Genomic DNA, 26030 nt, shown 5'->3' with positions numbered 1-26030 from the left:
TTACTCAGTCTCTCGTTTGGGGAAGTCTTTCCAATGATGACAAGGTACCAAAATAATACAACATTTGGTTGACAATGCATGCCCACCACATTCATCATATCTTATTCCTAATTACTTTTCTTTCCCAGCTAAATTTGGAATGAAGAAATATGATAATTTAATCATCTCTAGAAGAACGATGAAAGATGAGAAATAGAGGAAAAACAACACTGCCAATATGCTAGCGTTGCCATGGATTTTAAAAACATTGTTCTCAATAGGACATTTTGATACTTAGAAGAAAACAAGGAAATAAATCTGAGCAGAATGGGTATACTGAAGACACTAATGAATCCATACTTTATTGGAACCTGTGTAGCTGTAACAGGTGTTCTATATCAGCTGGGTATCTTAGTAGCAGTGTTTTATCTGGTACTTTACTTGACTGTCGGTTCACTTGGACTGGCTGTTGGATTTCTCTTTGTTGTCACCTCAGGAGATAAAATACGACCAAAGCCACAAGAAACTGAGACAGTAGCCAATCAGTTGCTAACTAAAATGGCAGTAAGTATTTTAATCCACACTCAATTCCAATTTGATGTGCTACTGACACTCAGCAATATCATTTTGACCCAGACTGTACATTGTGATATATGCAAATACTCTTTGAACATCGTGCTGTATTTCTAGAGATAAAATTTTGATATTTTATAAGTACAATTTTAATAGTATTAGGAATCAAGCCATGTCTTTATTGTATAATTTATTACTAGACCACTGATAAATCCTTTCCTGTCATAGAATTAAGTTTAGTATGTGTGTTATAATTTCAGGAAAATTTGGCCAGAGAATCACAACCTGGCCCACGAAGAGTAGTTATATCCAAAAACATGGATGAAGCTATCAAAGAAGGTGAGGAAACAACGCTAAAACCAACTAACAACAATAAAATAACTTTATATTCAGTTATACCTACAATAAAGTTATCTAGATATAAGTATCATCAATTTGAAAGTTCATCACTCTATTAAAATATAGTTTTTTACCATCACCAAGTTACTGTCACTAGAATGCTACCATTTGTCATAGTCTGGACTGTAAGATAAGTTGTGTCACTCTGCCCTCACTGGGGGGAAAGGGGTTGACTGATGTGTGAGGGCGCCCCATTACAATGTACCTTACAGACTAGACTTAGATAAGGATGGTATTATTTTTGCAAGGGAACAATTGACAATTTTCCTGTCAACTGTCTATGAGAGAACTCAATACAAGGACTGATACAAAATATGTTTACTTCAAATTTGTCATCTTTTATTTCCTTTAAGAGCTTTACTTGCACCAAATGTATTTAAAAACATTTTTTTATTCTATGTTTTTACTGATAGTCATTAGATAGGGTGACAGCTACTTTTAAATGAAATGTCAGATTCAAGAGGACTGTATGATTCCCCTCCCCCTTCAGAGCTCCCCTCACCATCCCCATGATGTCTTGAGTTTGCAATGTGTTATTTGGTCATCTGAAACACTGCTATTACTTTGGTGACAGAGTCATAGCAGTCTCTAGTGTGCTATTGTTTGAGGTTCACATTTCACACAGAGGTAGTGAATTATTTCTTGGCAATTTCCAGAATTTATTATTATTCTCTCATTCCTTGCAGTATTTGATCTAGTTATACAACATTATGTATTGACATGGTATAAAGATCTCACCATGGATACCAGTAACTTTATTGCAGTTGTTGAGTAAGTTTAAAACTGATTTTTTTCTCATAAGTTTTGGAAGCAATGTACATGTATTGTAATTTGTTGATACTCACAACAAAATTACTGTATTCTTGTGTTGATAACGGAACTTAATTCTAGGATCATGTAATTTTCATTCTCTACTCATATTCATTTCACTGTGAAATTTACTGCACAAACTTTTCAAGTTATCACATCTGGCAAGATGAGGTAGGCAAAGAATGAAAACTTAAAACAAATCAAAATTTAAAAGAAAGTCTCAGAAAAAGAAACAAGGCTTCATTTGTGACAGCTTTAACATTTAAAATAAATCAGTGTCTTTTATAACATAGTATTTGGTAGCCAATCTTGTCTTGTACATTGCAGGGATGACATGTGGGAATCTATAGAAAAACTGATGCATAGATTTGCAAAAGTAGATTTGGTAAGTATTCACAAAAGTGTCTTCATTAATATGTCAGAATTGTACACTACATATGTATCAACTACACTTACTTTCAATTTCACTTCTACATTCACTTGGAGATAGAATGGTTCAAAACTTGTTGTAATGGTGAAGGGAATATGTTGATGCAAACAGCTGGCACAGTAGTTCTTGCAATCATTGTGCCACATGATGTTCTGAAGTCTTTTACTAAAACATAATAATCTATAATTTGACAAAACTTCATGTGCAATATTTTTTATTTATTTTGTGATTTTTATGTACTAAGATGTACTAAGATTGATATACATGTTCTCTCCAAACTTTACATATCAGATTTCCATTGGAAAAAAACAACAGTATAAATATAGTTATCCAGAAATACTTAATTGACTATTCAAAATATTACACAATTGGCATGGCAGGTTTTAAAATTTTTGATTAATAGATTTTTTACCCTCCAAGACAATCAGCGTGTCAACCATGGCCATAGACTGTCGACAGTCGCTCGCACCTTTTTTCCTACGTTTTATCTAAACTTAAGTCGTTGCCTCGCTCCGATCCGGTGCAATACTACTATAATCGCATACTGATATCGAGGCCCTCGGAGTTTAGATAAGACGTAGGAAAAAAAAGGCGCGAGCGACTGTCGACAGTCTACCATGGCCATTGTACTGTCTATGTTATCTTATCCTGTAGATTTTATATAATAACAGCCTAATTAATGATTGTTTATCCCATAGGTAAGGTTCATTACAAAGGACATTGTCAATAAACTACATACACACTTTCAAGATTTAAAACAGTCAAGTCCAAGGTAAGTGTCACTGTCACAACATTTATGATTCCTAAGTGCCTATTACTTTCAGTGAAAATGTCATAAATATTCATTGTTCAACCACTGCATAATCATTTCTGCTGACTCCCATGATGCAATGTGGCCCACAGTAAAGATCCCCAAGTGGGGGACAACTTCAATTTGATGTTTCTCTGAAATTGAGCATAATATTGAGCATAATATAGGTAATGTAAAACCATGACTTGACTCTTTAGAACCCAAAGTTAATGAAGATATCTTTATTTCCTGGAGGGGTGTTCCCCTTTAAAGGTAAATAAGTAATATTAAAACTAAACAATCATACTACTTTTGTCAGTAAAACATCAAGCAACTCTTCATAGGAAACATTCAAGTCCTTCAGAGATATATTGTGCTATTTTGCTGCAAGTATGTATGACCTGAGGAGCAGTGAGCATACAGTAGGCTATGGCATAATTCAAAATGGATCATCCTGGGTAAAACATAGAATTTTGTTCTTACAATCCTAAGTTAAAAAACTGTGTCCACTACATAAAACTGGTTTAAGAGATGCATTACATAGTAAGGACCTTGACTTATTCTTCTGTGCAATTACAAATTTAAAGCTCGAAAAAAATGGACCTATCATGAATAACTAAAATTGTGAGAATAATGACCTTCATTAAAATGTATTGTTTGATATTTGCATTTTAGCAAGGATCCTGATGACATCACCAAAGCATTTCTACTACATCCATGTTTGAACAGTGAAGATGCTGAGTTGGAGTTTCTCCGCAAAGCTGCAGATGTCCTTATATGGACAATGACTCCTAAGAGCGTGGGAAAATGTACCATTGTCAGACATCTTGTCAGGGAGATCATTACTTGCCAAGGTAATCATACCATATATATATCCTTATATGGACAATGACCCCTAAGAGAGTGGGAAAATGTACCATTATCAGACATCTTGTCAGGGAGATTATTATCCACGTCAAAGTAATTATACCATAGATATATCCTTGTATGGTATTGCTTTGCAATGCATTACCAATAGTATACACACACCAATGCATGTTATCACTGGTACATAGTCATGTAGTAAAGTTTCCTTTCACCAGTAAACAAACCGTGTGTTGACAATATTAATGATAACTTTATTACCTCTGAATGATTGTTGATAAATGTTGATTCTCTCCTCCAGTAATAGAACTCTATGTTTATTGATCTGGTGGCATTGCTTCTTTCCTCTAGTGATGAAACCCTGTGTTGACATGATCTGTGACCCAGACTACATCAACCAAACAATATTAGGTCATTTAGAATACAGAGAACAGTTAGCTGAGAAACATAAAAGAACTTATGCATATGCAGCAAGTTATGAAGATTTCATACAACTTATACATGATTGTCATGATATAGAAGTACTAAAACAAATCAGGTGAGTTGTATATCCAGAAACACTGGCTTTAATGCACTGGGGGGCATGATAATGCTGGAGACACAGAACATTGATGTCTGTGTAAGCAGTACATACTAAAATCTTGAAACCATCATAGAGGCCAGCAAATGAACAGTTTGACATAGCCTGTTGACCTGAACAGGAGAAACAGTATTCATAAGTAATAAGAACCCTTGGTCATGGTACAAGAACGTATTATTACTCTGTTTTATTGACCTGAGGAATGTGTTTAAGTACATCATAAACTTGTTCTACATTTGAGGTCACATGACTATCAAAGCCATTTATTTGATTGGTTTTATGGGAAAAAACTCTTGGGATGACAAATACATGTAACGAAATCTTGTTGTCTTTACAAATACAAAGAGTATTAAGACAGAGATTTGGATATCCATGATGTCATCACAAGAAGCGTTCCCATAAATCCTGACCCCAAATAGTTGAACACTTGTCAAGTGCAGTAGGGCTTCTTTGCAAGATTTCAAAGATGGGTTTACTCAGGTGCTATTTCATCACCCAAAAGCATATAAATTGATAGCAGTAATCAACACAAGTGTACTAAAGACAGAAATAAGTCTGACTGGACTTTTCCTTTAAGTTGATAGCAGTAATCAACACAAGTGTACTAAAGGCAGAAATAAGTCTGACTGGACTTTTCCTTTAAATTGATAGCAGTAATCAATACAAGTGTACTAAAGGCAGAAATAAGTCTGACTGGACTTTTCCTTTAAGTTGATAGCAGTAATCAATACAAGTGTACTAAAGGCAGAAATAAGTCTGACTGGACTTTTCCTTTAAGTTGATAGCAGTAATCAATACAAGTGTACTAAAGGCAGAAATAAGTCTGACTGGACTTTTCCTTTAAGTTGATAGCAGTAATCAATACAAGTGTACTAAAGGCAGAAATAAAACTGACTGGACTTTCCCTTTAAGTTGATAGCAGTAATCAATACAAGTTAAATAAAGGTAGAAATAAGTCTGACAACATTTTCTTTAACACGTGTGTTTATGCTAACAGATATCACATCATGACTGAAATCATGCAAGCTACAACAATTGAAAATCTGAAGAAAGAACGAGGACTAGACACAGATAAGAAAGGGTCACCAAAAGGTCATGGTAAAGGTGACTTATTGAAGGCTAGGAATCTTAAAAGATACATCAATCAGGTAACAACAACCTCAGCACAATACCATATTCTGGTTATCCGTAAAGACAAAAGATTGTATAGTTTAGCCACTAGGAGTGCTGTTCAGAAACAGCTTTCAGACCAGTGGGCTATGATAAAATTCTTTGAGAAAATCATCATTTTCAAGTGTTTCACAGCAAAAGTTGTATCAATCAGTCAGTATATTCTGCCAATTTTGTTTCAGGTCACATCAATTTTAGAAACTCAATTTGATGACTGTCGTAGGTTAATGTAATGTTATCCCTCACTTATCCTCAAATGGGGCATCCCCATGTGACACTTCTTTTATAATGAGTTCAAGATGGAATAGCTTAAAATTTGTAAATCTGAAACCCATATTTCCAAGAGGTCTCTTTCTCATTCCTTATAATTAATTCTGGTGTCAGAGAAATAAATAAATTGCTAAACATTGTCTTTTAAATTTCATTTGGCCATTTCTATGATATACAGACTGTATATCAGTAACCATATGTTATATCCTTCAGTGCACTGTTTCCAAAGCTCAATGTGAGAAGAGAATCCGACTATTAGGTGGACCAGAGTATAAATTCTATGGCAAAGATTCTCCTAGTAGGGAAGACTCCACTGATGGAACACGCCGGAAAGTACTAAGTTTTCAGGAAATTATGGATAATCCTAATGCTAGGAGATATTTCATGAAGTTTTTGAAGCGAGAGAAGAAAGATAACCTTCTTGGGTAGGTATACAGTGTTGTTACTGTATAATAGGTAAATGTGTAAGATAGATTTCACTTAATTAGAACTTTTTTTGACGTGAGTGAAAATGTAATTTTATGCATAAAAATAGATGAATGACATACATGTATTAAATATACAAAGCATTTATGTTGTAAAATACAAAATGTATATTCATAAATATAAAAAACAATGCAAATATACAGTCCATGTCCTATGGCTGTATTTTATGATATACACATCACTTCACTTGTTTTTAAATAGATTATATATATCATGACAATGTATGTGGACACCACTAGGGGGCGCTATGCAAGGGATGACTGTATGAAGACTTTCAAGATATTGGAAATATGACCAATTTATTGTTTTGGAGAAAAATACGATGTGTTTCCTACACTGAATGTTATTATTCTTTCACAGTTTTAGACTTGATTGCCAGTTATTTTAGATATATAATATATTGTATTGATTACCAAAGTAAAAACATGTTTTCAGTCATCGTCGTACACCACAGCCTCTTCTTCAGCACCGTCCAAGACACACCATTATTTCGCAGTGTCATGGAAGAAATAACATCTCTGGTTTACGAGAATTGTTTTCAGTACACAGGAAATTGATATTTTGATTTCACTTTATAAATTTTGATTTCTCTTGTGTTTAGGTTTTGGATTGCAGTGGAAAACCTAAAGATTCTCAACAAGGTATGTAATGTTTTTTGATACCCAGAATGCACTCTGTTGCTGTTTCTATTGTTTAGTATTTCAATCTGTATAGTTAGTAATTTAGTTGGATACAGTTTAAGTCTTAAATAAATGTTTGTGTGACAACCATTGTAAAAAGCATGCCATATTATTGTAGATGCCATCTATGTCATACCACCTGTAATAGAATATTGAACTTTGACCTCAATTTGATAGAATGGATCAACTACAACATTATATTCAGTAGATTTAGTGTCTTATGCCATAAACTTGTTTTCAAAATAACTATTTTTTTCCAGCCTGATATATTAACAATTACGTATATGTTAATGTTTCATCTCCAGAGTTGGAAAACATGATATTTTCCTTTTTCAATGATTTCTAGAGTTTTGTCAAGAAAAGAGTCTGTTTGGTTATTTTCATATCGAGTCAATACCAATATAAAATGATAAAAAAAATATAATGAATAAATATTTGGCACATTACAGAAAGACCTAACCCTACATGCTAGTCATGCATACCAAGCCTACATAGCAACATCCAAACCTATCACAGTTGAACGATCATTTCTCAAGGGAATGGAAGCTTTCCTTGTTGGAAATAAGGTAAGGATTAAATTCATCTTGAGTGCCCATGGAAAACCTGCATAATTCAATTAAGTCAAACCAAAGAACACTCTTTTTACTTTCAAAGGGTGGCAAATTTAAAACCAAGGTTTAAAACTCTTTGCAGTGGTAAGAGGCAAGTTGTTTGACCACTTGGCCACCACTGTCAACTATTAACCCTATGTATAAAAGTATGATATCATGCTTCAAAAACCTAAAATGGCACAGATGTCTCTGATCTTTTAATCAGTTGTCATGGTTATCAAAGTAAGCTCAGAATGTGTGAATCTATAGTGTTATGTTGTGTTTTCTGACAGAAAGAACCAGATTCATTCTATGAAGCTCAGAATGATATCTATGTCATCCTGGATGAAGACTTCTATCCATCCTTTATTGTCAGTGACTTTTATCAGCAGTATGTGACCAGTCTGGAAGAGACAGACAGTAGTGACACGTCAGAATTGTCAAGAACGAGTGACGACCAAAGTAGCAGTGACCAACAGGTAGGTCCAAGATCAGTTACCAACAGATTTGTGACCATGTCTGAAAGAGACAGACAGCAATGGCATGTCAGAATTGTCAAGAAATAACATGTACTAAATTTTTTGTATAACTTTGAATGTAAGTCACCAGGTGTCACATGATAGTCAAATGACTTTCCTTGTCATACCATGTACCATAGGATGAAGGGTCCATGGATGAGAGTGAGAGTACTGGAGTGAGTATTGCAGAACAAACAAACTATGCTGTTACCAAGTTACAACTATTGGATGAGAGAGTAGCCAATAAACTGCAAGCTTGGCAGAGTATCAAGAACTCGCAGAGACCTGATTCAAAGGTAATTTTATGATGGCAGTCTTTCAAACAGATCTCATTTCTTTAAGTGTTAGAATATCCCATGTTGGTTTCACATGTCTTCGTGTGTATGTATTTCATGTTGAAAAATTCATGTTCAAATGTGCCTGAAAAGAGACATTTGTTGATAGCGTTGTATTTGATCATTATCATTATTTTTTGTGAATTGTATTTGTGTATTGGCTCATAAAATATCCTTCTATGTGATGATTTACTGTTCATATACTATAACATTAACTTCATGTACACAACAAAAACGATAACAGTCAAAACATAGCAAATTTGATCTTTTAAATTAATTGTTTTTATGTTTTTCATTTATGATATAATAAGTATTCACCACTGATACAATATATTAAAAGACTGTTTTCTGTCCCCCATTGACGTTATACACGTTTTTGATAATATTAAATATTCGAATATGTTTTTTATGACTGTCTTTATAGATTCTACAGAAATTGGAGAGGGAAATTGAAGCTATGAAACTTGAACGTCGTCAGTTAGAATCCCACATAGATCGTACTGATATGTGGTGTGAATATATTGGAGAATGGCAAGTCAACATATGCAATGCTGAGGTAATAGGCAATTTAAAGAAAGAGTCTAGTCAGATCTTGAACTCTTGTAAAGAAGCCGTACAGTGCTTGACATAAGTATGACCATTTTGGGGATTTACTATAACAAGGGTTTATGGGAAAACCTTTTGTGATGACATCACAGGTACCCTAAACTCTTTGTCTTGATCATAGATTTACTATAACAAGGGTTTATGGGAAAACCTTTGTGATGACATCACAGGTAAACTCTTTTTCTTGGCCATAGATCCATAGATCTTGGAGTGTATGGCTTGACAAATACAAGGGGTGTCTAGACATGTAGATTAGGGCATTCAGGATGTTACCATCAGAGGTTTTCCCATAAACCCTTGCAGGAAATTCTCAAATGACTGAACACATGTCAAGTGCAGTAGAACTTCATTACAATATTTAAAGTTGAGTAAGTTACTGAGGTGCTATTTTTTTGGTGCAAATTTAAGGTTACAGGGTATACATATGGACATCAAGCCAGTGTAAACATATCATCAATGACTAGTAGACAGGTATTTCAGCTAATTTACAAGAGTTGGTTGTTTCCAGGATAGGCTTGCCGATTTTTCAACAATCAAAAAATGACAACAAATAATGAACAGTTACAGGTACTTAAATTGGATATCGGAAGTTACCAGTGACAGGTGGAAGTGGAACTCCATGATAATTTTGTGAAGCGCTAAGCTGACCAACAGCGTACGCCATAATAGATATATATACATATATATATAAATTGGATATCAGTTGATGTTATCTTCTGTTTTCACATGTTTGATTGTAAATGAAACCCTTCATACATGGTGTTTCTTGTATTAAAAATGTTGTTTTTTTATTCATTATCGGAATATTCAACAAATTTCTGAATTTATTTGAACGACTAAAGACAATTATTACATACCAGCGTACAAAACGAAAGTCACAGACAAATTAACATGAAAATTTGTTATAATTTTTGGATTTTTTTTTCCCAACAGGTAATGCAAGAACAAGACAAAGAAGTTCCATATTATGTGATAGTGATACATTTAAAAGAGAACTCGGTACAAGGACCGTCTAGTACAGGATGGGTGGTATCACACAAACTCAATGATTTCTATGTTCTCCATCAAAAACTTAGAGAGGTAAAAAAAACTCAATAATTGAATGTGGAAATTAAGTTTGGCTTAAAATTGGTGATATTACAATACCATGGAAAGATCTTCATCAAGGTTGGAATTGTGTGTGGAGGTGGGGTTGCCAATTAATTTAGCAATAGTAGTTTCCTATGAAAGGTGAATGGGGCAAAAATGTTCACATCCTAAAGTTTTACAAAAATGGTGTAGTGATGTATGTTATCTAAAAAATACTGTATTTATGCAACTTAAAGATTGTCATCAAGATGAAATACACCAAGACTTCAAAACTGCATGCAAAAGACATGTTTGACAGTTGTGCAGATATGTATCTCTGTGTGCATTTGTGTCTGTGTGTCTGTGTCTGTGTATGAACACATACATGTATGCGTGCGTGTGTGTGTGCGTGCGAGTGTGTGTGTGTGTGTGTGTGTGTGTGTGTGTGTGTGTGTGTGTGTGTGTGTGTGTGTGTGTGTGTGTGTGTGTGTGTGTGTGTGTGTGTGTGTGTGTGTGTGTACATGGATGTATGTTTGTGGATACCCTCCTGATGTTTCTAGCATCACTGGATTCCAAAATGAAACAATGAAATCTGAACATTACATATTCTTCAATTTCACCAAAGCATATGTGTGTCTGGAAATAAACAAACAAAATTGGAAGTTATTAGTCTAAAATTATGATGTATTTGAACATTTTCATCCGATATTTACACATTTCATCCAAGTGTGGTGGCTGGTTACGAAAGAGAGAACTACCTCAGATTAAGAAACGACCCTTCAAGTCAGTCGACAGAGGATTCATGGATAAATCCAAGAAATTACTTGAACAATATCTTATTGTAAGTAAAAGTATTTTGTGAAAGATATAAACGCAGAAATACATCCATTATTCATATACATATACATATACATATACATATAAAAGTGTTCAATTGACATTAGATTTGACTATATGTGTATTTCTGTGTATCTGACTCACATGTTGCCAATTTTGATGGAAACAATTGGAAGATTGTAACTTTATGAACTCCAAAAATGTTGATAATTAAACTCATTAATTTGGATAATCAGTTTATTCTTTCTAAAGTGTTACTTTTATGCATCTAATCCAAAATACAGTTGAAATATGACAAAAACTTATAAAAAAATCAAAGAATTTTGATCAAATAAGAAATAATTTTAGCAAGAAGGCATTTACAAATAATTTCAGTGGGAAAAATATTTGCCAATAGTATTAGTGTGAAAGTATTTGCCAATGCAATAGGTTAGTAACTTGCCATTGAATTTGATGGGAAAATATTTATCAATAATTTTAGCAGAAAAATATTTGCTGATGATTGTTGCCGGAAATTATTTGGTATTTCAGAATTTCACTCCTGATTTTTTATGTGTGTTTTTCTTCATTACAGGATATCTTAGCTGATGAAAGTTTAAGACACAGTGAAGACTTGTATTCATTCCTCATTCCAAGTCCAGAAGTTGTCAAGAAAATTACAACGTATGTCAATAGTATATTGTCAACAATCTATCATAACATTGAGTATACAGTAGTTGTAGGAATAGCAAACATGTGAATTTGATCCTCTTTGCTTTTATACTCAAGAAATTTGAATGTCAAAATAATAAATTAGAATTAAGATTAAAATGCAAAAATATGTGTTTAACCTCTAGAATGTTGAAATGTGATTAGCATTTGTTTAGCATTGATCAAAATATATAAAAACTAAATTCATGTACTGAGAATTTAAGACCGTTTCCACTTGTGCTTGTACATGACATCTCACTGTGATCATTCTAGTAGTGACTTGATATACAAATGTTGTAACATTTTAACATTTTAATAACATCCGACATCTTTGTTTAATTTTTCAGTAAAGATGAAAAGAAACCTGCTTTCACATTAGCTTCTATCTTCAAAAACTTCCAGGCTGAATTCTTTCCTCAAGAAACAGAAGAGAAAGATGATGAAGATGAGGAAGAAGACAGGTAGGATTGTCTCCTAGCAACAAAATTATTTTGTGTAGTGGTGTAATACTGTACATATATCTGGTGTACAGATTCAGTATATTTCTTCAGCATGGAGCTCTGTTTACAGGCTTGTACAGAGCAGCCTGCACCATGTCTTGGAAAGTGCCGTAACATGCCTTGAAGAGGGCTGTAGCTAAGCATAGCTTGAGTAGTGCTGTAGTGTAACATGAAGAAAACCATAATTAAAAAGTCTATAACAGACATTCAGTATAGCATCTCCAGAAGAAAAAAGCCTTTCATATTACTTGTACAGCATGTTTCTAGAGATACACTGGGCTACTAGATTCTTGTTATTTTGCATCGTAAAACCAGTAGAAGCCAGAACTTTAACTGTGTATATTTTAATTCTGCTCAATATTTGAGCAGTTTTGTTAAAAGGGGGAAGTTATTAAGATATATGGTTTATCTTATACTTTGTAGTTTACCAGATCGCCGTGATTCCATAGCAGAATCTCTGTATGCACTGATTGGTGAAATATTTGAACTAAAAGGAGTCTTCAAGTGGTTGAGGAAAACTTTGATTATCTTTGTACAAGTCACATTTGGTGGTACAATCAACAAGTAAGTTGTAATCTGTTTATTTCACTCATTCACATGCTTTTCCTCAAGAAGTAGAATATATGTTATACTTAAGCAATAACCCCCGCCGAAGGCTGGTATACACGAGATTTTGGTACAATTCGCGACATATAGCACGAGCCGAATGGCGAGTGCAATATGGAGCGAATTGTACCAAATTCGAGTGTATACCCGCCTTCGGCAGGAGTTATTGCTATTATATTATATCAAAATATGTGTCTATTTCTTCTAAATGTGATTCTGTGGTTATTTATATGTCTGAAAAGGCGAATTCGCACGTACAGAAAAAGATAGTCGGTAATAGATCGTCGGGAACGAGCATATTTTGATGAGTGGATACGTTCATGTAGCCCCCCCCCCCCACACACACACACACACACTGCATGAACACAAACCATACACTGCAGTGCAATGCATTGCATTGCATACTTTATTTACATCATATAATGCATAAACGCGTTGAAACAAAGAAAACGGGGCAAGAGGTCTAAGAAAGTAACAATTTTGTTTGGATATTTACATAAGAATACAATCTTGTACACTGCTAAAAATAGATGTCTCAGCGTTGAATCAGTTGAATTGGAGAAAGCGCGAGACAGTTAATCAGAGACGCGATGTTACACAGTCTACTTTAATTTAATGGTTAACAAATTGAACATTGACCGAACCTGAAAATGTACAGTTTTGAAATAATCCTGACGCACTTGACTGATGGTTAAAAGTTAAATTGGTGTTGCTTGATTCAACGCGTAACGAGAGTAGGACGCTGAGACGGCTCGTTGCATGGGAGAACTTGTACCTTATCAGTGATGTTGAAGCCACTGATCGATCGTTGCTTTCGATCGCAAGGTCATCAGTGGAATTATTTGGACTACTGTAACCCAAACTATTGTACAGGATACCTGACACACCTTTACTCTGGGGAAGTGTTAACTTATTGGCATAAGAACGATCACATTCAGCTTGTATGTACTATTCATATGCTAGTTTAGGGGCCCATTTTACCACTGCCAGCCGTGGTAAAATGGGATTTTACCACAGTTATTATCCAATCAGAATGGCGCAAAGTAGCATGATATAATATAATTTTGCTTATACCATAGACCCTACAGGGTCTATACTTACACGAATAGGTAGTTAGTGTATAGGTAGTTAGTGTTGTCATAAAACTTGGTTGCTTGGTTTTCAGAAAATCGTATATTGTTTCATATTTTGGACACAGGAGGGCATAGTTTGGCTACTACGGTGTGTACAAGTCATATCATCTGCCTGTTTCTTGATAAAAAATATTTTCTACTTTGATCACAAAAATGATGATAGCAGATTTTTACTTGTCATAATAATACTTTATTTCCACTACATTAATAATTTTACAACTAAAACTATAAAAAATGAGTAAACAAAATACGTTTGAACAGATGTGGAAATGAGGACAAAATGGTTGACAAAACAACTAATCGAGTTTGACCTCCCTCAATGGAGAACTTTTAGACAATATATACAAATTTTCAGGCAAGGAAAACTTACAAATATAATGATAATAATGGGCATGATACAGAACTTGTAATGTGTGTGATGATAAATAGTCAAAAAATAGCTTTGTTATAGCCTTTCCGAAGCATCAACCTGCTCCCAGCACAAGTGCATGTTGTAAAAGTCAAATAGTGCATGTTTCTCAAACATCAAAAAAGTGAAATCTTAAAGTGTTTTTGGACTTCATCAATAACCTGTACATTTGTTCATCGTTAATGCTAAATGACAGTGTACAATAATGTTTCCTCAGACAATGGGGTGAAAAGTGATTGTAATAAATTGTCAAATTGTGCACACTTCCCATTAAAAATGAACCGAAATAGTTTCAAATGTATACATTTGTTTACTATGAAATTGCAAATAGTATATGTACTATGTTGCAGACAAATTCGTGAGGGTGTTAACTGGGTTGTCTCTGAACCAATGATGATCTATTACATCAACTATTTTCGTGATGCAATGTGGCCAAATGGAGAAATAGCACCACCGTACCCACCAAGGAATGATGAGGAAAAACTAAAAACTAAACTACGTGCCAGACTTAAACTACTACAGAACATACCAGGTGAGAAATACATTTCTAAAATAACTTGATTTACTTATTAGATTATTCTACATTATATTCCTGACACAAGAGGGCAGTGTGCATGTCATAACTCTAAGACCAGTTGATAAACTGTTAATATTAAATACAAAATACCGCCAATGGCGTTGTAGCACAACTGTAGTTTTTAAAAATGTTTATCCATATGCTAGTCTATGTTGCTATGGGCGTGGTCTTGTTGCTAGGAAAATTTACATACATTTTTTGAATGTTTATTCAATTGTCTATTAAACCCTGTTGTTATCTTTGTGAAATACACCACCGTTTGGCTGTTGCTATGGGCGTGGTCATGGTTACTAGGGTATTTGCATACATTTTTTGAATGTTTATTCATCTGTCTTTCTATTCCTGTTGTTATCTTTGCAATATACGTGATTATTTGGCTGTTGTTATGGGCGTGGTCTTGTTGCTATGCAAATTTACATACATTTTTTGAATGTTTACTCACTTGCTTACCAGATGATGTTGTTATTTGACCAAAATATACTGCCATTTGGTTGTTGCTAAAGGGTGTGGTCATGGTTGCTAGGGCCAATTTTGTCAAAATGTTTTTAAGAAAATCTGCAGAATAACAGTTTCAGAAACATCTTGCCAAGTTTCAGACTAATTGACCAAGTACTTTTTGAGATATAAGTTTTTGACCAAAAATGAACATTTTTACACCTAATTTGCATATCACTCATGGAATCATGGTATGCTTAATATTTCTTCGTCCATACATCCCTAGATACATTCCCATTAAATTTCAGCCCAATCTGCTCAGTAGTTTTAGAATTAAAGATTTTTAACCAAAAAGACACATTTTTAGCCCTAATTTGCATATCACTGATGGAATCATCCCGTCATGAACAAATCTTACTTTACACCCCCTTAAGAATGTTCCCACCAAATTTCGCACCAATCTCCCCAGTAGTTTCTGAGTTTAAGTTTTTTGACCAAAAATCACATTTTTTGACCCAAATCACACACCTGTGATGCGATCATTTTGATTTGAACAATTTCCCAACTAGACACCCAAAGTAATGGACCCACCAAATATCGTGGCAATCGGTTCAGCGGTTTTTGACTTTAAGTTGTTTACACACACACACACACACACACATCCACACACACAGACAGACAGACAGACGCCGGGCGATCCCTATAGCACTACTGAACAAGTTCAGTTGTGCTAAAAATGATGCTGAGAATAAGCATTTCTTATACAAGGGGGTACTCTACATATATGAATGTTTCATAGGCGAGGGCGCTGTTTGTATTTCTATAAAAAAGAGGAGATTATACATCCATATTTCTTGACATGTGAGGGCACTGTTTACATGCAGTTCTGAAAGGAAGACACTATACATACATATTCCTATCAATGAGGGCACTGTCATGTACATTTCTGACCAAAGAGCAAAACATGTACAGTTTGTGAAATACGATATAACTATACTTAAAATTTTGACACACATCAGCACTTTAATTGGCTATAGCTATCTAGTATAGGATTTGAGTAGTGACTTGAGTAGGGTGCTGTATGTACACATTTCTGCAACAAAGGTTACTGCACATACACCTACATATATTTGACACAAACGAAACCTACAACATATTTAAACAACTTTTCACTGAACTGCAATCAATAAATATTGTGACAATACCATGATGTTATCATTCTTAGGACAGTCCTCAGACAAGTTCTTTGTTTCCATTATCTTGTGAAGCAGGACCAAATGTGAGATTATTTTTTTTTGTTATGTTTTTATGCAGATGCTTTACAAAACCTGTTAGGAAAGAAGAACAGTAAGCTTGGAACCATCAAAGTATTCAATGCCTTCCAAGATGTCAGGACGAACAAACATCTTTTCTATGTAAGTGTTTCAAAATGTACAATGTTTGTATGTAGCTGAGTTACATGGTGTGTGCCTTAGCACATTCTGTATTTGGTTGATATATTCTTACCCACAGTTATGTAAGGTATGTGAATCATACTGATTTTGATCACAGAGTTTTTACCGTTTCATAAAACCAAGAAAAAAGCGTGGTAACTGTGTCACCTAGGATAGGAAACAAAACCACAATTTATCATGGCCAATAAATAGTGTGTTACCATTTTGAGAGAACAAAAGAATGCCATATTTCATAAAAACATGTTGAACATTTTTCCTTATCATGCATTATTACAAAGTAGTCCAAAACTCAACATGTGGTTTTTAAGTGTATAATTATTAATTTTTAGCGGTTCAATTGTTTAGCAATATGTATATTAAAGTCATCTCAATTTGTTGATCCTCCAAATTCCTAGCAATTCCTAGTCAGTAAAAATGGCCAATTTTTGAAGTATCCACAACTTTAAAGATGATATAAGAAGGAAAATTTTTGTTGTAAAGTAATTTAAGACAGACTAAGTTTACATGGATAATCTCCAGCTTGGAATCATTCATTGTTAGTTTGACTGGGAACTGAATAAGTATGTTTGTGTCTTTTTGTGCAGGTTTTATTTGAACTAGTGTTACTGGAACTGTGCCCAGAACTGAAAGATCCTAAAATAGTGAAGAAAGTGGAAGAAGACCAGCGACGAAAGAGACGGGAACACACAAAAATGACGATGGCCATGGCAATGTAGATATCTAGAAGTTGTGAGCCTTAAAATATAGCTATCAAAATATAGCTAAAAATATAGAAAATATAGAAAAATATAGCTACCACATTATTTAACAATATGGCCACTATTCTGCAGTCAAAACAGAACTGTCTACCATTTGATTTGTACAATAAAAACATACATGGCCACTATTATGCAGTCAAAACAGAACTGTATATGTACAGCTTCTACCAGATATTTGTATATTGAATAAAAAGAAATATGCCAACTACTTCATTTTGTTAAATAAGAATAAATATGGCCACTACTTCACAGTCAAAACAAATATGGTCACAACATGATTTTCTTTTTCCTGGAAGCCAGATGAGGAAACATTTCCTTTTATTATGTGATCACTCATTAACAGAATTGCCATCCAGTGTTGTTTTGTGATAAATTGTAAATTATCGTAAATGCTCAATATATCAGATGATTATTTTCCAAAGACTACTCCACATAATAAGAATAATAATAATAAATTCTTATCAGCGCATTATGCAACAGCCTCAATGCGCTTTACAAAACTGAAAAAAAAAAGAGAAGAGTTATACTCCTAGCAAGAATTAGACACCATAGGCATCAAAGCAAGAGTACCATGCACTTCAGCACCAACTGACTATATTGTCGATGTCTTATATGGCAAATTTTAATGCATGAACTGCACTTCATTTCATTATGAAATGTGTGTTGTACAGTATATAATTTATCCAAATGATATTGTGAAGACATTGGTTGATCTAACAAACCATTAAGATTCCTGGATAGTCGAGAATTCCCACCAGATTGTACAGTGTGAACAGTGATAGTTTGTCAATATGTTTTTCAGTCTATACAGTAGTTTAACCAAAGTACTTTCCATAGCATGGTGGTACTGACATGTGTTTTACATATCTTTGCAACTGAAATATACAATATATATAAACAATATATATAAATAATGGATTTTTTCCACAAGTGTTAATGCCAGTATTGCCAAGTGTATCAGTCTGTAAGATATGCTATGACAGGACGCCCTCACACATCGGTCAACCCCTCTGTGAGAGGAGGCCAGTGAGGGTGGCGTGACATGATGTATCTTACAGTCTACACTAGGCTTAGTATGTAAGGTACGCTATGACAGGACGCCCTCAAACATCGGTCAACCCCTCTGTGAGAGGAGGCCAGTGTGACATGATATATCTTACAGTCTACACTAGGCTAAGTATGTAAGGTATGCTATGACAGGACGCCCTCACACATCGGTCAACCCCTCTGTGAGAGGAGGCCAGTGAGGGTGGCGTGACATGATGTATCTTACAGTCTACACTAGGCTTAGTATGTAAGGTATGCTATGACAGGACGCCCTCACACATCGGTCAACCCCTCTGTGAGAGGAGGCCAGTGAGGGTGGCGTGACATGATGTATCTTACAGTCTACACTAGGCTTAGTATGTAAGGTACGCTATGACAGGGCGCCCTCACACATCAATCAACCCCTCTGTGAGAGGAGGCCAGTGTGACATGATATATCTTACAGTCTACACTAGGCTAAGTATGTAAGGTATGCTATGACAGGACGCCCTCACACATCGGTCAACCCCTCTGTGAGAGGAGGCCAGTGAGGGTGGCGTGACATGATGTATCTTACAGTCTACACTAGGCTTAGTATGTAAGGTATGCTATGACAGGACGCCCTCACACATCGGTCAACCCCTCTGTGAGAGGAGGCCAGTGAGGGTGGCGTGACATGATGTATCTTAGTATGTAAGGTACGCTATGACAGGGCGCCCTCACACATCAGTCAACCCCTCTGTGAGAGGAGGCCAGTGAGGGCAGAGTGACACAATGTATCTTACAGTCTACACTAGGCTTAGTATGTAAGGTATGCTATGACAGGGCGCCCTCACACATCAATCAACTCCTCTGTGAGAGGAGGCCAGTGAGCGCAGAGCTACACAACATATCTTACAGTCTACACTAGGCTTAGTATGTAAGGTATGCTATGACAGGGCACCCTCACACATCGGTCAACCCCTCTGTGAGAGGAGGCCAGTGTGACATGATGTATCTTACAGTCTACACTAGGCTTAGTATGTAAGGTACACTATGACAGGGCACCCTCACACATCGGTCAACCCCTCTGTGAGAGGAGGCCAGTGTGACATGATGTATCGTACAGTCTACACTAGGCTTAGTATGTAAGGTATGCTATGACAGGGCGCCCTCACACATCAATCAACTCCTCTATCAGAGGAGGCCAGTGAGGGCGGAGTGACATGTTGTATCTTACAGTCTACACTAGGCTTAGTATGTAAGGTATGCTATGACAGGGCGCCCTCACACATCAATCAACTCCTCTGTGAGGGGAGGCCAGTGAGCGCAGAGCTACACAACATATCTTACAGTCTACACTAGGCTTAGTATGTAAGGTATGCTATGACAGGGCGCCCTCACACATCAATCAACTCCTCTGTGAGAGGAGGCCAGTGTGACATGATGTATCTTACAGTCTACACTAGGCTTAGTATGTAAGGTACGCTATGACAGGGTGCCCTCACACATCAGTCAACCCGCTGTGAGAGGAGGCCAGTGAGGGTGGCGTGACATGTATCTTACAGTCTACACTAGGCTTAGTATGTAAGGTATGCTATGACAGGGCGCCCTCACACATCAATCAACTCCTCTATCAGAAGAGGCCAGTGAGGGCAGAGTGACATGACATATCTTAGTCTAAATAAATATATGTTAATTCAGAATCACATACATTGTCAGCTTTTTCTCCAGAATGTTTGAATATACCATTTCTCTTTTTGCATAAGAGTAAAATGACCGCTCATCTGAGCCAGATCTCTACTTGAATGTCACATTAATTTTTAAAGTGGCCATATGGATGAGAATTTGGTATTTACTTTGGATTTTTATTTGATAAAACAGCTTCACTATGTTTTTCTACTTGAAAAAATAATGCGAAATAACATATACCAAACTCTTGTTCGCAACTCAATAAACTGCAAAACATTTAAACGATGTGTAAAATGTTTGTTATTGTACGTATGGAATCAGTTTGACATAGATTAGTCTCCTAGTCAGTAGGACATTGCCAAATCAGACATGTCTGTAAACATACCACATGTCATAAGACTACACAGGATGCTGGCCAAAACTTATGATGTTCAGAAGATTTTATAAGCTAAATAAAACAGACAACAAGGGAGACAATATTACATTTCATTTTTTACTTTTATTTGTCTTCAAATCATGGGACATGACAGACAATAATGACACTGATTTGCACTTACATATTTCATAATTCAAACATGATTTACAAGTAATTTTATTCATAGACAAACTTGTGTGAGCAAGCTTCCCATGTAAGTACTTCATCTTCCTTGAACCACAGATTAATCTCTTTGGTGGCACTTTCCACTGAATCTGATCCATGGATGATGTTCCTGCCGATGTCAATACAGTAGTCTCCACGGATAGTGCCTGGTTTGGAATCCAACTGAAATACATGACACAAAAGTAATGGTTATTGGATCCATTATAATGTAAACAATTCTACAGTGGGTACATGATGTTCTATATTTCTCCTGCATAGTGTGACAACACAATATACTGTAAACCTGCAAATTTTCGCTAAAGACTTATTTTCGCTAATTTCACTGGAAAACAAAAAGTGCAAAAATACATAGTGACTAAAATGCCTTCTTGTATATGAACACAATGTACCAGTCTGGTAATTAGAGGAAATTGGTCTTTGAGAACTTGTTGAAGACAGTAAAATTGTAAAATTTTGTAGTAGTGAAAATATCTAGGTTTACAGTACCTTGCACTCTAATCTCAAATGTACAGACAAGTATTTACAAACTAACAAACAGGGAAAGTAAATAAATAAACTGGATAAATAACACAAGGCACAGTGTGTTGGAACTACAGAGACTTGTATTACATTTCATGGTTTGATATCAATAGTTATGAATGGCAAATTCAGGAATAATACCCCCCCCCCCCACCCCCACCCCCTGGTAGTGATGACTTGATGATATTCATTATACCACAACATCTTCATCTCTTACATGGACACACCAACATTCATATTCAAACCAGATCACGGTGGTCAGTTTTCAGGGACAACATGGTATTAAAAGACAACATAAAAGTTTGATCAACTTGGTGTATTATTTGATACTTACAGGATTAGTTTCTCCCAGCATAGCTCTACCTTGTTTCACCACATCCTTGCCTTCCCATGCCTGTAAAGGTCAATATTTCTCCATCATTAGTGTCATCTAAACATCTAAACAATAATCTTTACTATGAGTCTACAGAATCTAACATGAACCTTGCATATATGTACTTTACGGTGACGAATCATTTCATCCCAATTTCAACTCATGCCATTTCAACTTGTCCCATACAACTCACCCCAATTTCAGTGCATCGCATTTCTTGGCTGATTGTTTGTTATATTTTGCAATATCTGTACAATTCTCATTTTCCTACCAAAAACAAGGGAGGGATATTAAACCAAACTAAAAGTCAGTATATTGTTGGATGTACATGTACCATGTTTTTTACATCATAATATTGAAACGTCTTTTATAACTAAAATACCTGCACATGTTAGCCATATTGCAAAGATTTGTAAATTACTGTACTATGTGATTTTGAAAAGTGAAGAATTCAAAACGGGACAAGTTGAAAATGGGACAAGTTGATTTGGGGTGAATTGGAATTGCGAAAAGTTGAAAATGGGGCGAATTGAAATTGGGACAAAGTGAATTGCAATCATACTTTACACATCAAGTCAGATTAACTTACCATTGCACATACTGGTGCTGATGAAATAAATTTAGTAAGTCCTGAGAAGAATGGTTTACCCTTTAAATCAGCGTAATGCTGGTTCAAGAGCTCTTCAGAGGCCTAGATAACAGAAAGATAGAGACTATATTATTACACATCAGATATCTCGATTGGCCTTGGCTGCCGAGACAACAGAAAGATAGATCTACCCCGAGAGATCTACATGTACATCTTATTAAACAAGTCAGATATTCCAACTGGCACTAGCTGCCTTACCATGACTAACATGTGTAGTGACTTCAGAAAACACACTGATGAAGCCATGGGGGATACCTGGTGAAAGCTTTGGTGAGCTAATTAAATTTTGGTGCAATACAAAGTTTACCCATTAATTTAGACTGAACACTTGCACAGATGAGTTGTCATCATACATATAACTGCTTTCAAAAACCCTGAAACACAAATCAAAACATAAGATGTAGTAGCACTCTAAAGTGTCATATATGTACATGTACTAGGAACCGATTCTGCTGGAATACAGACAGATACAAAAATCTTGGCTAGAAAACTAAATAACTACAAGGTAACGCTGTAAACCTTAAGGACATTTCACATTAACTTTTAAATCATAACTCTTGTGTTGTTTTTCTACATGTAGACATCATATTTAAATCCCCCCCCCCCCCCCCCCCCCCCCCATCCTTCCTAAGCCTAATAATTAAAATTGTGTGGTTCTGAATACACTCGATTTTAGAATAGGTGGGGTAGGTCCATTGGAGGACCACAATGGAAATAAGTTGTTAAAACTTTTTTGTGTTATCCTTGGCAAAGGTATTCCCTGTGCTGTATTTGTTTGTTTGTGTAGTGTTATTTCCGCTTTTGTTTTGTGGTTTCCTGAATATTTTTTGCTAAATCAAATCAGGTAGATTTTTTATTTTATTTTATTTTTTCTGTGTGAGTGTCTAGTTCAGGTTTTCCATTGTTTTCCAAATGGTGTCTAGTTCAGATTTTCCATTGTTTTCCAAATGGTGTCTAGTTCAGGTTTTCCATTGTTTTCCAAATGGTGTCTAGTTCAGGTTTTCCATTGTTTTCCAAATGGTCTCTGTGTTGTTATTTATTTCTTCCTATAAGATGTACAGCCATTACAGATTGGAAGAACATTTTTATTTTGTCTTTTTAAGTGCAGATGTCAGTTTCCACATCCACTATTTCTTGTGAAACTTCACAATTTTTGCGATTTTATTATTTTTTTCTTGAATATGATGTATTCGAAAAAAACGTTTAGGGTTGGCTGTGAAAAGCTAGGTGGGGTAGGGTAACTGGTACCAAGGCCTTACTACACTCCTTTCATAATCTACACTTAATATTTACTTTAAAAACATCAAAAAGATAAATATTATATAAATGAAAGACAAAAAATATGAAAACTACATATTTAAACCAATGTGCCAATCACAATATCCAGGTAATATATGCTTCCACTTAATTTCACTTTGATTGATTTAAAGTTCTAGTTTCTACAACATTTCTCTTTGCATATGATTATGATTATGAGTTTGAAAGCTTTACAAAAGTTGAAATGTAGTAAATTACCAGGTTTTGATGGTATTCTGAATGAGATGTTAAAATTTGGTAGTCATGTTCTTCTGAAACCATTGTGTATTTTGTTTAATGCTATTCTCTCTTCAGGTACTTTTCCTGGTCAATGGAAGAATGCCATTCTTGTGCCTATTTTTAAGTCTGTTAAGTGTTAAATGTGATCCTTCAAATTATAGAGGCATTTCCATAAATAGTTGCTTAGCAAAACTTTTCACCTCAGTCTTAAATGGTAGACTTGTTAATTTTTTAGATAATAACAAAATTTACACTCCTTTCCAGTCAGGTTTCAGGGCCAAGAGGAGAACATCTGATAATATTTTTGTACTAAAATCAGCAATTGAGAAATATGTGTACTCTACTACCAAGTCAAGTAATTGTAATAAGTATCTTTACAGCTGTTTTGTTGACTTTCGCAAAGCATTTGATAGCATTTGGCGTAATGGTCTATTTTGGAAACTGAGGAATTATGGTGTACATTTTAAACGGTAAATTTTATGATTTGATTAAATCTATGTATGATAATGTTGAGTATTGTGTAAAAACAAATGCTGGTCTCACAATTTTTTTTATTTCTTTGGTAGGCGTCAAGCAAGGCTGCAATTTAAGTCCAACTTTATCTAATATTTATTTAAATGATTTACCTTGTATCTTTGATTCCAATGAGGATTTACCAGTTAAGTTTAACTCTCTTTCTCTAAATTGCCTTCTTTATGCTGATGATCTTTTGTTATTGTCAGAATCTACCAATGGTTTACAACATTGTTTTGATAAGTTACACAACTTTTGTTCAAAATGGAAATTAACTGTAAACATCAAGAAAACTAAAGTCATTGTTTTCAATAAGAGCAACCGTTTGATTAAAAGTGTTAGTTTTCATTTAAATGGAATTTCAATTGATAATGTTAAGGAATATTGCTACTTGGGTATTATAATTTCTGCTAATGGTAAGTTTAAAAGAAATTTCTGTAACTTGAAGTTAAAGTCCATGAAAGCTCTTTTCAGTTTACGTAGACTATCTTCTGATGGATGTATTTCAGTTATATAGCTGTAGATCTTTTTGGTCGTTTAATAGTTCCTATCATGACTTATGGTTGCGAAATAAATCAAAAGAATTTTTTTGATGAGATTAGTTACTCTTTTTATAGATTTTTATTGGGTGTTTCTAAGAGAGCTCCAATTAATGGTATTATAGGGGAATTGGGGCGTTTTCCTGTTAATTTTGTTGTTATTAAGCATATGTTGAAGTATTGGCATAGATTAGTTATTAGTGATGATTGTTTATTAAAGTCAGCATACTTATCTTCCATGACGAAAAAGCCCTCAAAATCACATCAAACGCTACAATTATTGCAGCTATACTATACCATGCTTTCCACAGCATGTTGTTAAGTAAGTAATAAAGATTATCATCAATTATCTCGTCTGGGTACACGTACAAAATGTAGTTATTTTCTTTCACACATTTCCAGTCCTATTTACCTACTAAACTGATATTGTACTGGGGTACAAGCGTGTCTCGAAGCACACGACACTCAACAGCTAGCTCGATTAAAAATTTTACGTTTGGACGGTTCGTTTATTCCACATAGACAGTCTTCAAATACGTGGAGAGACATTCAAGAGGTCATTGAACTTTCCCAATTTTCCCTTACCTTCATGAATTTCATGGCGCACAGCTTGTATCCTCTCTTTTCGAACCTTTGAATGATATCTCCGATGAGTCCTCGTTGGACACCATCAGGTTTAACCATGATAAAAGTACGTTCAGTCGCCATGGCTCTGAAAAATGCTGACAGGACAGAGAGAACAGTACACACCATGTGCTGCCAAATGCAGAAAAGAAAGAATCATTCAGATGGGTCACGTGTGAATATTTGCCAAACCGGATGTATATTTTGACGCCGATTTAATTATTTTTCTTCAATATTAATTACCTTACGTAATTGATACGATACCGCACGATATTCAAAGCATAAAATTTCATCAAGAACACTAGACTTACTTTTCCGGGCGATAGCCTACAAGCTCCAAGGAAAAAAAGGGAAAGTCGCGTCCTTCATCACGTGACATAAACCGGTCTTTCTCTTTATTAAGAATGAGTTCTGAGAAAAACTTATTTTCTG

At 35.1% G+C, this 26030-nt stretch overlaps 2 protein-coding genes across 2 annotated transcripts; one reads left to right on the top strand and one right to left on the bottom strand.

Moving 5' to 3' along the window:
* Positions 1-306: 306 nt before the first annotated feature.
* Positions 307-17754, top strand: LOC144438975 (sorting nexin-25-like). The gene is made up of 22 exons (XM_078128207.1): positions 307-543; positions 813-891; positions 1638-1722; positions 2089-2146; positions 2890-2963; positions 3657-3835; positions 4197-4383; positions 5423-5573; positions 6079-6290; positions 6953-6992; positions 7481-7597; positions 7915-8100; positions 8280-8435; positions 8899-9030; positions 10014-10160; positions 10876-10989; positions 11560-11648; positions 12023-12136; positions 12599-12739; positions 14674-14855; positions 16650-16750; positions 17374-17754. The coding sequence occupies exons 1-22, from the start codon at positions 307-309 to the stop codon at positions 17503-17505; spliced, it is 2913 nt and encodes a 970-aa protein (XP_077984333.1). The 3' UTR covers positions 17506-17754.
* Positions 17755-20739: 2985 nt separating this feature from the next.
* Positions 20740-25759, bottom strand: LOC144438563 (nucleoside diphosphate kinase B-like). The gene is made up of 4 exons (XM_078127644.1): positions 25560-25759; positions 22327-22428; positions 21699-21758; positions 20740-21007 (listed from the first exon to the last, which is right to left on the bottom strand). The coding sequence occupies exons 1-4, from the start codon at positions 25725-25727 to the stop codon at positions 20837-20839; spliced, it is 501 nt and encodes a 166-aa protein (XP_077983770.1). The 5' UTR covers positions 25728-25759; the 3' UTR covers positions 20740-20836.
* Positions 25760-26030: the final 271 nt, after the last annotated feature.

The sequence above is a fragment of the Glandiceps talaboti genome, chromosome 8, assembly GCF_964340395.1.
Source record: "Glandiceps talaboti chromosome 8, keGlaTala1.1, whole genome shotgun sequence".
NCBI classification, from domain to species: Eukaryota; Metazoa; Hemichordata; class Enteropneusta; family Spengelidae; genus Glandiceps; species Glandiceps talaboti.
This window is presented reverse-complemented; position numbering and strand designations above follow the sequence as displayed.